The sequence below is a fragment of the Colossoma macropomum genome, unplaced genomic scaffold, assembly GCF_904425465.1.
Source record: "Colossoma macropomum unplaced genomic scaffold, Colossoma_macropomum, whole genome shotgun sequence".
Lineage (NCBI taxonomy): Eukaryota > Metazoa > Chordata > Actinopteri > Characiformes > Serrasalmidae > Colossoma > Colossoma macropomum.
Window position 1 is genome coordinate 222,575 of NW_023495252.1, and position 15,237 is coordinate 237,811.

Below are 15,237 nucleotides of genomic sequence, written 5' to 3' on the forward strand. Positions count from 1 at the left end.
TTTGTTTGGTGGTTTCAAACCTGTTTTAAAGAAATTTCAGGATATGTGACTCAGTTTGACCAATCAGATCAGATTTCACATGTTTTTTCTGTCATTCAGGGTGCAGCAGTTCATGACATTAGAATATGCAACAAGAAAGTCATTGAAGCATATTCATGTATTACAGGTTAAACACAGTGAGCAGAAGCTTTTAATAGACATTTTGGTTACTGCTTACTGTTTCATTAAAAGATCAAAACTTAAAGCATGTCTCTGAACACTACTGGTACAGCCTATAGCTTTTTAGCAGTCTGTTGACCAGGTCAACCTACAATAATGTTCTGTTCATGCTATAATTAATAAAAAAGTAAAATGCTGTTGTTAAATATAGCATATTTATAGAGCACTTATATTCTTGTCATTAGTTTTTCTATTTTTTTGCTCCTACAAGCAAATGCAGTCTGACCATCCAAATCAGATTGGGTCACTTTTATTTAGTCAGATAAACAAATTCAATTCGCCCTGCAGTGTAAACAACGCCTTATAAAGCCAGGCCTGTGAGGGGCTTTGCATCTAAAAATGTCAATGCTGTCAATGTCAGTGTTGAAAGCTTTGTCTTACCATATCCCAGTGGACGTTTCTAGACTGAAGTTACCAAGCCAGAGTGATGCATGGATAGATAAGTGTTCAAATCTTGATGATAAATTTCTTAAAGGGGAAAAACAAACATTCTTAACACATTATACAATATATATATATATATATATATATATATATATATATTCACTTTTTTCTATGCAACTAGGAATAAGACTGTGTCAGAGGTGCGCAGAGCTACCTTAACCCAAAAGTATTACTATAACATACAAAGTTACTTCAATGCTAGACTCTCCCAGAAGCCTTGTCTAGCCTCGCAAAACACAACTTTTAGTATGAGTAAAACGTATGAGTATGATTCAATAATAACTTCCAAAAGTATAAGTGATTAGTACGCAAAGCTGCATTTGAACTTAACACATGAAGCATTTAACAGTTTGTTATGTGCTGTTTTCTTTTAAAGAACCTTTTGGTCCACATAAAAAGTGAGACGTCTGAGCAACAGTAAAGCAGCCCAGGAGGAGCTGAACCAACACTTAACAGAATCAAAATCAGAATTAAGATTTCAAGGTGGAGATAAATAAAAAAGTAGACTGCTTTATTTACACATGTAAGCTACTTAAGTACTTGTCATTTGAATTTACTCAATGAATTGCAAATGACTGCAAATTCTCAAGGAGGAATTTTTTAGCATGAGCAAACTAGTATTGTTAATACCGTTAGCATTCATAATCAGTTCAGGAAGCCATGTCTGACTTCCAGCTAGCTAGCTAACAAACTTAGCTTACTTTGAGTAGGAAGGTTTGGAAGCAGCGCTAGTAATAGGAATTACAGTAACATTACAGCAAATTAGTTTTATCGACACGAAAAATAGCTGGATGGACAGTCAGTACAGGGTTACATTAAGTAGTACTTCATTTTAAGATAGCTTACCATTAAAGTCCTTCATCTTCAGCAGTCTGTGCCGTGGTGTCGGAGCAGAAAAAAGAAACTCCCTCATAGCATTGTTTGAATTCCTGCAGCGTCAGATCACGTGATTACCGTGCACTGCACCAGCAGACACAGTTTACTTAAAAAAAAAAAAATACTGGGGGGATTTACTTAAATTTAACTGAACGTTGGCATCACTCGATTATTTTTTCTTTTTTTTTTGCATTTTCTGAGTCCAGGGTGTTTTTATTGTGCTACTCAAAATACTACATTTTATGTAAAATGTGCAGGGCAGATGATTAACATAGTCATCGTCATGTGCATCTATTAAAAGACAGTGTATTACAGTGTAGGCTGGTATGCTGAGCATGTATTTAGTAATAGTAAGCACAAAAATACTTGATTGTACAGTATTTGTAAATATATTAATTTTTTTTTGGGGAATATGTAAATAAAATAGATATACGAATCATGTGATTAAAGAGCACATGGGTAGTACAACAAAAATAATTTCAGAACACTTTTCATGTTCAGTTTGGCAGCACAGTCTAGTAATGACTAACAAATGACTAGAATACATTATCACAATTAGTAGTTCAAAAATAACATAAGTATATAACTATGTAAGCACTACTTAAGTATACTTTTTCCACAAGGGAAAGTCATGTTATAATTTTGCAGGTAGTGTAAAATCTATTACTTTGAATAACAACACATCACAGAGGAATTCTCTTTGATGTGAGTACCCTAACATCCTGTTAGATCTACATGTAATATAAAAATCGTACAATTAACATCAAAGTAGCACAGTGCAGATCATTTTTAAGCCGTTTTGAAGTGTACTTTAGATATACACATTCTATATGGCCAGACATCACATTTAGCACTAGTAATATCATACTGCACACTTCACTGAAGTTTAACACATAAAGAATAGATATTGTTTAGAAATACTTTGTTAAAGTATAGTTTTAGCATAAAATCAGCACCGTTCACTGTAAGCACATTTTCAACACAAAATTAATCTTTAAAGTATTTTTCATTAAAGCACAGTTTTAACACAGAAATAAATACTTTCTTTGTTAAACTACAGTATTAGCATAAAATAAGCACAGTTCCTTGTAAGCATAATTTTTGAAGCACTTTTTCAAAGCAAAATTGATCTTTTTCAAGTATACTTCCACAGTTTTAACACAGAAATAAACGCTCATTTTGTCAAAGTATAGTTGAAGCATAAAACACAGTTTAGTGTAGGCATAGTTTGATGAAGCAGTTTCAATGTAAAATAAACATTTTTTAAGCACACTTCATATGTGTATATATACACATATGATGTGTGCCACTCTGTAAAGGTATAGTTTTATCATAAAATAAGCACAGTTTATATTTTATATATATTATCAGTGACAAATTAGCCCATCCAAATGAAGTACACTTTTTCAAAGTATACTAAAATATAGATTCAGTAAGTAAAAACGTATTAAAGTATTAAAAGTATTAAATACAAAATATACTTGGAGCGTCCAGTATGCAGTGCTGTGAAAAAGTATTTGCCCCTCACCTAATTTCTCCTATTTTTGCTAATTTGTCACATTCAAACGTTTCAGATCATTAAAGTAATTTTAATATAAGATAAAGGCAACACAAGTTAACACAAAATTTTAAATGATCATTCCATTTACTGAAGATAAAGATTTATTCAAAACCTTTTTCAAAACCTGTTAAAAAGTAATTGACCCTAAAACTAATAACTGATTGTGCCAGCCTTGGCAGTTACAACTTCAATCAAACATTTGTGGTAACTTACAATGAATCTTTTACATCGCTGTGGAGGAATTTTGGCCCAGTGTTCTCTGCAGAATTGTTTTAATTGGCCTACACTGGAGGGTTTTTGAGTATTCTTCTTCAGGATTTTCTGATAGAGAGCAGAATTAATGGCTCTATCCATTATGACAAGTCATCCAGGTCCTTTGAAAGCAAAGCAGCCCCAGACCATCATACTACCACCATGTTTGACTGTTGGTATGATGTTCCTATAGTGGAATGCAGTGTTACGCCAGATGTAACAGGAAGTTCCACAATTGACCCATCAGTCTATAAAATATTATCCCAAAAGTCTTGGGGGACATCTAGATGTTTTTTGGTAAATGTGAGACAAGCCTTTGTGTTCTCTTTGGTCAGCAGTGATTTGCGCCTTGCAACTCTCTCTTGGATGCCATTTTTGCCCAGTATCTTTCTTATTTTGGAATTATGTACATTGATTTTAACTGAGGCAAGTGAGGCCTGCAGTTCTTTGCAGATGTTTATCTGAGTTTTTTTGAGACCTCCTGCATGAGTCATCAGTGCACTCTTGGTGAAATTTTGGTAGGCTGGCCACTCCTGGGAAGGTTCACCACTTTCAAGTTGTGTTTCAAGTTTTATCCATTTGTGGAAAATAACTCTCACTGCAGTTTGCTGGAGTGCCAGAGCCTTGGCAATGGCACTGTAACCCTTTCCAGGTGGGTGCATTTCAATGACTTTATTTTACATCTGTATTTGAATATCTTTACAACGTGGCATCATGTGCTGCTTTTTGAGAGCTTCTAGCCCGCTTCACATTGCCAGACAGGTTCTACTTACGTGATTACATTCAACAGGTCTGGCAGTAATCATGTCTGGGTGTGGATAGTGAAACCGAACCCAATAGGTCAATTGAATTTGGTTAACTGGTTGATTTAGTAGCTAAGGTGGCAATTACTTTTTCACCTTGGGCCAAGAGGGGTTGAACAGCATTTGTCCTTTAATAAATGAAAGCATCAATTAAAAACTGCATTTTGTGTTTACTTTGGCTAACTTGGGTTAGTAGTTTATCGATCTGAAACTTTCAAGTGTGACAAATCTGCAAAACTATAAGAAATGGGGAAGGGGCAAATACTTTTTCACAGTACTGTATAGTTTAAGTAGAGTAATATCATAAAGTATATTGCTTTTTCACAAGGGAACCTACATGTTCTGTCTTTTTTATTTTGATGTTTGTATCATACATGCATGTTTCATACATGCAAATGTCTGGATTTATATTTTCTTGTTATTTTGATAATAGGTAAAGAAATGACAACAACCTAAAAAAGGTCTTGATAAGAACATTGAAGAAACATTGGTTTAAGTCAAACCTTGAGTTTTTTTGATGACTCAGTATTTTGGTAAGTAAGAAAAGCTTTACCCTGTAGGCTGTAAAAGGAAGCGTGTCCAAAAGCACATGATCTCTTCTTCCCTGTGACCGCCCAAAGAGGATAACATCATTTTCATGTGACTCTCCAGGGTCGCACTCACCACCACCTAACATACGCACCACACACAAAATACAAACAAGGCATTTCATATTGAACTAAATTCTAGTTATCAGAATCAATCATATGTATTAAGATTTATATGAGTAATGTATGCAGAAATCCATACCCATAGTAAAATGGAAACGCAGGTTGCCATAAGAGGTTGTGTCCAGGTAGGGAGTGCACACCTTTCTCACTTCATCCCCAAGGAACACTAGTGCTGAGCCAGACTCAATTTCCCCACACTGGGTGCCATACACTGCCCCCTCAATGTCCCAGCTAAAGAACAAAGTATTTGTCTATAATTCAATATTTTCAGTATGTAATTTTATAGATTAACTTGTCTTGACAGTAACTTAAACAGAGGACCATAGGAGATTGACTCCATGGCTGACCAGCAGTGATAATGTGATAACTGACACATGGCAACAATCCATGGTCCTGTGACCTCCTTGATGACACAAGCTGCATTTTGGCACTCCTGACAGCTTGTATGCCACACCTAACACACTAATGACACCACCTGTAGCAGAGTAATCAACAACATCTTTCCACACCACAAATTCTTTGCTATGCCTTTAACTTTATGCTTTTAAAAACTGTATTACACATTTCAAACAGTGCTTTTACTATTGCTACTGTACTGCTGATTATATTGTTATTACACTACTATTATTATTTTTAATGATAATACACTGTATTTTGATGCATGATAATAAACATAAATAATACATTGTTCATGTGCCATTATTACACTACTAGAAAAAAAGGTATAAAATTGTCACTGTGGCAGTACCCACTGGGGTGGTACCCTCAAGGGGACATCTCAGTAGCTTTAGTTAGGGAATATAATTGCACCATAATCCATTGATTATATATTATTTATATTAGATAAATGATATGATATTTTCTAAGTTGTATTGACTCCACACCACCTCCAGGCCTTTTATTTTATTGTTTTTTTTAAACATTTAGTTACTTAAGGTACAAAATCGAACCTTTAAATGACTGTTGTACCTTTGAAGGTACATTTATATTGTTTGTAACTTCAACAAAAAATTTCTAACAGTGTGCAGCGTGCAGTTGATACAACCCAAGCGAGAATGAGAACAATTGCATTCCCTAATCCTTCAAGCACAGATGACACTTGGCACAGCCATATTTCTAAACCCAAATGACAGAGCTCACCTTTATTAAAACATCTTTAATGGGTGTTTGGGGAGAGGTGCTTTTTGACTCTTGTATGATATTATGGCTGATACTCACCCACTGGGTGGACTTTCAAAGTTCTCTTCCCAGTAGCTCTGTCCTTCTTCCCGGTGGAGATCAATGTCCCGAGTAGAAGCGAAACTATGGCCCACTCCCTCTCCACCATGGAAATACAGCGAGTTCCCCTCTGACTGACAAGCATGCTGATTAAAAGAATGAGAAGAATTAAGAAATAGAGTAGATTAAGGTATGGAGTGTGTATTGATGCATTTAACAGATCTGAAAAAATTACTAAGTAATCTGCAAACACCTGTGTAATACAGGGGAAAAGCCCCTAATGAGCCCACGTACCCTATACACTGTGCTTTTGTTGTACAATATTTAAAAAACTGGAGTACTTAAAAATACTGCTAATCTGTAATACTTTTTCTATGTCAAAGAAATAACCTCATCATAGAGGATTAAAAACACAGCATTTCTATATTATCCCAGTTCTATATTTTTGAATCATAATATACAAACTATTATTCTGTGATTTTTTTTTTTTATATTAGCAATTATGTAAAAGGGTCTGCTGCCATGGCTAAACCTTACAGATAAGCTAAATGTGCTTCAAGAGAAAGAAGGTTAATTATTGAAATTTTCAATGCAAATTTGTACTATTTTGTTTCTAATACAGGCAAATAAGATTTCTGAATTCACCAATTTTTGTGTGTAGTTACAAAAATACTTAAATTCCTCTTTGACACTGCAGGCCCTAATACACCCATTAACCTATTCAATATTTCGTTTCCCTATGAAATTTTAAAATGTTTGAAGTTTGAACAAAAGTTCAAAAAATTTAAATTTAAAAGACAATATAATTTGAAATCTGAATGACTACATACATTCTTAAATGTTTTTACTACACGTGACTGGCTACAGTTTACCATGACACCTTTTTTAAGTGGTAGGGCTAAGTTTGCAGACTTCACATTCCACCTTTTTAGCTGATGCACTGATTATTTAATCTTATTTTTATGATCAAAATGCATCAGATTATTAAAATGTATTAATTCTTGGAAATAAAAACATTGGACATACTAAGAACACAAGGAGGCTAAAAGGGGACAAGGGACCCCTATAAGATTTAGATAGGCTAATTCAGGGTGACGAGAGAGAAATCACATTGCCTTGTGATTGCAATTTCCAAGTATTTCATTTTCTTTCACCAAAAATATTGTTGTTTATAATTACATTTCTGTGAATTTATTTAAAGCTTCTATAATTAAATCACACAATATTTAACAGAATACAGAACAGGATCCTCAACAACTCAATATATTATCATATTTTAGTATTTAGTATGTCCACAGTTTTTAGTCAAGAACTCACAGAAAAACTGCAACATACTAATTAAAGTATGTTTTACAAGCTTCAAATATCAGAGACTGAACTAATAATGTAATCGATATTTAACCCAATGTGTACATCACTGTTAGCTGGGCACTAACATAACACTGCATATCCAATATAACGCTAGCTGAAATTGCAATTAATGTAGTGGTGATAGTCAGACAAACAAAGGCTTATTACAAATGGTTCATGTTAGCATCAGTGAGGGAGCAAAAAAATAATAATAGCACTCTATTAACTTGCCTCTCAGTTATGAGTAGGCAGGTTTGCTAGTCATAAAGCACTCTGCAAGAAGGGGCTAGCTTCTTTGGCACTGACAATATAACATGTTAAACACTTATAATACATTGTTAACTACTCAAGATGCATAAATTAACATGGCTATAATTAATTTCAATAAATATTTATATCCATGTTCGAATGCCTTATGAACGCATTATTACGTTATGAATGTGTTGACAGATGGTCATATAAATTGTATTCACAGCAAGTGTTACCACATTTGCCTGTGCTTATCAGCATGTATGACGCCTTCAATCAAAAGCAATATATAACAATGTATAACTGGTGTCTATAACAGTATTTCAGATACCGTTACATCCCAAATCCTGCACTGATCCTTTACCATGCTTGACTCATAGTTACAGTTATGGTTTGAAGATTGCTTCAACGACATGCATACTGCCTTCTGTTACTTCCAAAGTTCTCTGATTCAGACTTTAAGTCCATAAAAACTTTACTCCGCATCTCAGGCGTCCAGTTTTGGTGTTTTACTGCAGTTTTTTTTTGTCTAAATCCTTTCCCCAGTAACAGCTTCTTGACTGCTACAGTCTTTGCATGATTGTTAGGAGACCCCAATTGCTTATGCAAATGGATTATCTAAAAATCTCATTTAGCCTTTTAAGATGCACAAGAAAAAAGAAATTTGGGCAGCTAAGGTGTATTTGGGTAGTTGCTTGTGTGAATGTTATTGTATCTTTTAAAAAACAACAATATCAGTGAAGCAACATCGTTCTATTTTAACCTTCACAGTGGCACCAGGAAAAAAAAGCCAGTTGGCAGTATCAAGAGGATCTAGGTTGTCTTCCAGCAAGGTGGGCTTGTGAGCCATGTTGACTAGCAATACATTGTCCAATCCCCAGCAGGACTCATAGCCATCAGACACTAGTGCAGCCTCCTGAGTCCATCGCAGTCGCACAGCCTCCCCCCTACTGCCTGGTGGCATTGGCAAAAGATGTACTACTGTGCTGCTATTAGTGGGTGCCCTGAAAAAGAGAAAGAATGAGAGAGATTGAAATGAAATCAAAAGAGTGTAAAACAGATACAGAGGAAGGAAGACACAGACAAGGTTAAATGGATTGCACTTGAGTTTTACAAAAACAACACATGGGAACACAGATGTAACATCATCACATTTTGATCTTTCCGTGTCTACATCTTAACCAAAATCTGATATTTCCTGTACATAATCAGGTACCACATCAAGTGGCTGGAAATACTATTCCATGCAATGGTGGAAAAATTCAGAGTACTTACATAACAGAAAAAAATAAAGCTTAAGGGTTTTTTTGTAACAGTGGGTGGAATTTGAGGGGGGATGGATTTGCGAAAAAGATAAATAAGAAATAAAGAGAGAAAGACCTGATCTTATCCAAGGTGATCCACTCGTCTGAGCTGTTTAGACTATAGGAGACAAGTATGCTGGGATCTGAATAACTGAAGCGACAGGATCCAGAGCCTAAGCAAGAGAACAGACACAAGAGTTAGACAAAGAACACTGTTAGCATAGTCATACTTCATAACTGGACAGCCAGGCGTATTAGCATCAAACTAAGCCCTAGAGAGGCAGTTTGCAGCAAAATAGGGAAATAATGTGTCAGCTATTTTTCCTCCCGTCATTTCCATTTCCTCACATAGGCTGGCTGTGATCCACTCATACCCCAAGGAATGAGCCCTCGCTTCACTTTCCGAGCCATGCATAATTGATGTCTAAATGCTGTCACGTTATAAAAAAAACGATCAGTTTATTGGAGCTGTGAGGTTCGTAAGCACATGATGGGAATGCTGAGGCTGTTTGTTGTGACAATGGCAATAAAGATATGAAGAGTTTAGAGAAAGATCCTCAAAGTTGTAGTTGTAGATGAAGGTCAAAATTAAAAGGTCACAGATGGAGACTAAGACAGACACCATTTAGAATACTGAGAAGGCTCTCATCAAAGGTGATGTGTTACCATTAAGGAATGATAAAAGCTCTACAGAGATTCACACGGAGGAAGAAAAGAGTTAATCACTGTTTATGTTTATTATTAGGAATTTTACTATTTTAGCAAAATAGTAATTTAATCGTTAACATTTGTTACAGATAGCAAAAGAGTGCCACAGCTGAAGATTATGTGGCATTATAACCAGTGGCCTCTCTTTCTGCGTAGCCTGGCCCTCCTCCTTTGGATCAGCATCAATTCAGCTGCTCCTCCTTTAGGTTAAGACTGCCTGCAGTGGCAGCTGCAGCCAGCACCTTTCCCACTCCTTTTCTCCTACTTTTCTATGTTTTGTTTCATGTCTTCTACTCAGTTTTGTTTTAAAACCAGAATTCTTTACAATTAAGGGACAAATCTGCCTCAACAGTGAGATATTTTTAACTTTTATAACCGTATGGTGGAATCTTGAGACAGTCTTGTGCTGCACACTGCCTTAGAATTTTTATGGGTTTTAAACTGCCTCACTTTTTTTTCATATTTCAGCACTCTTTAATTTCTTCTTTCTTTCTTCCTCAGTTCTTTTTTCATCTTATGCTATTCATACATTTCTTTTTTCTGCTTCTGTTTTTTTTCCTTTGTTCATTCATCATTTGTCTTTCTTATTCTTTCTTTTTCTCTTTTTTCCCATTTTTTCAAACTTCAGCACTACCTAATTTCTTCTTTATTTCTTCCTCACTTCTCTTCAGCACTCATTTCTTCTTTTTTCTTTCCCACTTTTTTATCTCATATAATTTATTTTGTTCATTTTCTCTTCTGTTTCTTTTTCCTCTTTTGTTCATTTGTTTTTTTCTTGTTTGTGCTCTTTTTCCTATTTTTTCCTTTCTTTCTTTCATTCTTTCTTACTTTCTGCAGAATGTTTTAAGGATTTTTTCTGCTTTGCAAACACTACTTCCTTCAGGAAATGCAAATCTAGCTTATATGTAAAATAAATAACTTTTTTTAAGTTACAAGGGAGTTTGGAAGGGTGTCAGGAAACACTTGCTAATTAAGAACAATCTTAAGATCAAGATTAGCATTTTGAAGTTTTAAGAAACACACTCCTGATTATTTAGATAAGGGGGGTTGGCAATAGGTAAAACACTAAAATGTGCAGAGCAGGGGGCCCCAGGCCTATAACAGAAACATGCAAACATCAAGGAAAACATATGGTAGCAGACAGAGGGTAAAGCGTAACATTCAATCAATCAGTCAATTTTTTGGAACTTTTTACTTAGAGATTCATCAAGAATGTGTTAAAAATAGATGTAATGTAAATAAAATATATTGAATGTTTATTGTTCTAATATTTGCTCTTCTAATTGTGGACAAAAATAAATTTGCCAGTATTTGACACACTCTTTTTTCATGAATCATATTTTTTTAATTAATATTTTCTGTATTTGAGCTGGAAAGCATGTCTGGTTCAAGCAACACAGAATTGCATGAATTAATTATATTAAGCATTGATTTACCAGACTTTTTACTGTTACAATTAGCTCCTCCATCTGTTTCAATTAACCCTATTGAGTTAGTTGTAACATTTGCACTCACGCTGTTTTTGGCAAAATTGTTCATAAACACTAAGTGCTGGAAACAAAATAAACAATTTCATTTGTAGCGGAGAAGAATAGGCTGCTTGTGCAGAGAAGTGTTCAACTTGCCCAAATACGTTTAAAAATTTTAAGCAACATCGTTAGATTAACATTGTAAATAAGACAATTTTGTACAATTTTGTAGACGCATAAAATTATGAGTATGTTCTAGGGGTGGAAGGATATGGAAATTAAAAATATATTGCCATATTTGCACTGTAATACAATATATTTTTGACAGAAAAAAATAGAAAAGAAATGCTTATGTTCACATTTATTTATTTATTGATTGATTGATTGATTTGGGATTTTCTAACATAGCTCGCTGTCATGCATTCCTTAGGATCCGTCAATCTAGCGAACTCCCACTCCCAGAACTCTCTTGGAGATCACATTGACATCACGTTGATCTGCCAACCACAGCCAATCGTCATTCTCTTTCTCCGGAGTACTGATGTTATGCACCTGTTTTGTTTGTCATATGACTAGTTAGTAAATAAAGCCCGGGCTTTAGTTAGGAACTTGCGAGGTATTGCTTGATTCCCCTAAGCAACCGAGCATTTTTTTCTTTTTTCGGGACTTACGACTGCCCTTTGTCTTTGCCCTTTTGGTCATGTTTGCCTGTTTTGTTATGATTGTCCTTTTGTATTGGATTGTTTTGGATTTGACCCAAGCCTGTTTTCTGACAACAAGCTTGGACACCGCATTAATCAGAAAAGCCTCTTTTTCTAACTATATCCATGAGCGTCTGATCAGTTCTGTAGCGTTACACTCGCTCGCTTTGCGGAAACACAAACTGTGGTTCCAGGATTCTACACCCAGGTAGAGGTTTGTTTCGCCCATTCAGAATCTGCACTTAGTGGCTGCTTATATTCCTGTGTGGAGGAACAGCTGCTGCAACATGTGTTTTCTACTTACTCCGGTAGACATTTGGGTGATGTCTTCACAAATGAGTTAGCATATTTCAGGTATTATCACAGGAATATGATACTTTTTTACAATGTTGGCACACTGTCACCATTCGGTCTACCACTCCTTTTCAATATTTTGAACAATTTTCAATATTATGCATTTTGTAGTATGAAACCTAACTCTATTCAAATGACAACATCTATCATCTCACAACCCCCTGTATAAACAAAAATACTATTAACCTGTGTATCATGACATTCCTAGCATGTACTAGCCATGCATTATTGCATTACAACATTTAATGCAATAGCCTTTAATACAATAAACACTATCAGAAATTTAATTTTGGTGCATTACCAAAATTAATGACAAACATTAACAAAACATGTGTAAATAGGTGTTTCTGTATTATTTTTACCTATTGTGTTAGGTTGCTTCACTTGCTTTGTGATTTTTTGTGTCTTGGATTAAGCGGACCCAGCCCAAAAGCTTTGCATATGGGACTATTTTACCACTGATTTAAGTAGTAGACTCTTTTACTACAGAGCCATGCTGTTGTAAAACAGTCAGAATGTGGTTTGGCATTGTCTTGTTGAAATAAAAGGCCTTCCCTAAAAAAAAAAGACACCGGTTGGATGGCAACATATGCTGCTCCAAAACCTCCAAAATCATTCAGGATTAATGGTGTCTTCACAGATGTGCATGTCATGCCATGTGTACTCCCATACCATTACAAATGCTGGATTTTTTTAAACTATGCACTAACAAGTCGGAGGGTGCCTCTGCTTTTTGGCCTGGAGGATGCAGCATCTATGTTTACGAAAAAGAATTTCAATTTTTGATTCGTTGGACCACAGGACATTTTTTTAAATGAGCTGGGGCCCAGTGAATGCAGTGGCATTTCCTGTTTATATATGATTTCTTATAAAGACTTCTCCAGATTATCTGAATCTTTTCAGGATGTTAATTACTGTAGACAATAAAATCCCCAAGTTCTTCGCTATTTTATGTTCAGAAATGTCATTTTTGAAATGTTGCATATATTGCCCGTTAAGTCTTTCACAGAGTGGCGAACCCCTCACCATCTTCACTTCTAAAAGACTCAGCCTGTCTGTGATGCTCTTTTTATACACAGTCATGTTCCTGACCTATTTACAGTTAACCTAATAAACTTGTGAGATGTTTCACCAGCTGTTTTTTTTTTTAGCATAACACAACTTTACTTTTTGTTGCTCCTGTCCCAACTTTTTGAAACATGTTGCTGGCATCAAATTCAAAATGGTCATATATTTTTCAAAAAACAATACTCAGCTTCAGCATCTAATATGTTGTCTTTCTACTATTTTTAATTAATTGTAGGGTTTAAATGATTTGCACATCATTTAATTCTGTTTTTACTTACATTTTGCACAGCACCACAACATTTTTGGGAACAGGGTTGAAAAACTGGAGCTACAAGGCTAACATTGCTATCAAACAATGCAAGTAAATGGTCTACCAAACATTTCCACAAATATATCCCCAAAAACTTCTCAAACCACAACTAGGTCTTACCTCAGGTTGCACAGACAAGTCAATGTGGTTTAGAACACAGTACCTACTATAACCTATAAACAGAGGTGCAAGTAAAAAAATTACATTTACTGTGGTTACTGAACTTGAGTACAGTTCTCCCTGTAATGATACTTTTTGGAGAAGAATTAAATCATAGTACTTTTACACTTACTTGAGCTTATTTTTAATTAAATTCTTTTACCTCGCCACTTGAATTTTCAGAACTTTACAGAGTAAAAATAAATTATGAGCGTATCAGCTCAACACCTAATAAGAACAAAGCGCGGTTAAATTCAAAAGATTCACCAACCATAAAACAGCAGCTCCAGCAGGAAAAACACTACAGAGATGTCCAGTTTAGTGGAGAAGGAGAGAGAAGAACTAAACCAGCGCACACGAGGAACAGACTGCATCCAAACGACGTTATAATCAGCGGCCAAACACGAAACCTGCTGAGATTTCCGCTCTCACAACTCAACTCCAGCCTGAGGCAGCATTAGCCAAGCTAGCTGATCCGCGCTAAACAGGTACCGTGTTCATGACTTTCTTATTTCTTTTATAATGCTTCTGTTTATTAAACTTGAAATCTGTTGTGTATATTGTATTACTACTGCCTGTCAGACACCTAAGTTAACAGGTGTTGCCCACAGTTTACCACTTTAAAGTACAGCCTAGTTTAGCTGTTGTTTTGGAGATAAATGGTCGTGAGCGGCTTTGATATAAGTCTAGTCCAATATAGGTTCTTCATAAACTCTGGACAGTGATTCTGTCGCATTGTCGTTGTTTAAGCTGACTGGCCTGATCTGATCCCTCCCCACCTCCTTGCCCTCTCTCTCTCTGTCTTTCTCTCTCTCTCTCTCTGTTCCTCTCTTTCTCTCCCTCTGTCTCTCTCTTCCTCTCACTGTCTCTCTCCTCCCCCTCTCTCTGTCTCTCTCTTCCCCTCTCTCTCTGTTCCTCTTTCTCTCTCTGTTCCTCTCTTCTTCCCCTCTCTCTGTCTCTCTTCCTCTCTCTGTTCCTCTCTTTCTCTGCCTCTGTCTCTCTTCCTTCCCCCTCTCTCTGTCTCTCTCTTCCTCCCCCTCTCTTTCTTCCTTTCTCTATCTCCCCTTCCTCTCTCCCTCTGTCTCTCTCTTCCTATCTCTCTTTCTCTCTCTCTCTGTCTGTCTTTGTCTTTCTCTCTCTCTTTGTTTCAGTTCAGAATAGCTTTATTAGCATGACTGCGAGGTACAGTATTGCTAAAGCATCACAACAGTAGCAGTGAACAATGAAAACAATGAAAACAGAATAAGATAAAAAGAACCAACATAAATAATAACCACATTAATTATTATAAACATAATATTACAGTATTATTATTATCACTGTAATTATAATTGTACTCATTAATAAACTAATGACATTTGCTGTTTTTAACACAAGTAAGTTGTGTGTTGTAGGGGGACAGTAGAGTTTGGGTATGCAGGGTGGGGGTATGGAGCTTGGTGGTAAGTAGAGTGCGGGTATGGACGGTGGGGCAAGTAGAGT

General features: G+C 35.7%; 1 protein-coding gene across 2 annotated transcripts in view; it reads right to left on the reverse strand.

Moving 5' to 3' along the window:
* The window catches only part of reln (reelin), a 292,302-nt gene that overhangs the window by 139,391 nt on the left and 137,674 nt on the right, over nt 1–15,237 (reverse strand). For both annotated transcript variants that reach the window (XM_036561448.1, XM_036561447.1), the window contains exons 9-13: nt 9,063–9,159; nt 8,446–8,686; nt 6,084–6,229; nt 4,945–5,096; nt 4,709–4,824 (exon numbers count right to left, since the gene is read on the reverse strand). In XM_036561448.1, coding sequence (XP_036417341.1) covers nt 4,709–4,824; nt 4,945–5,096; nt 6,084–6,229; nt 8,446–8,686; nt 9,063–9,159 — 752 coding nt within the window. The remainder of the gene's footprint in view (nt 1–4,708; nt 4,825–4,944; nt 5,097–6,083; nt 6,230–8,445; nt 8,687–9,062; nt 9,160–15,237) is intronic.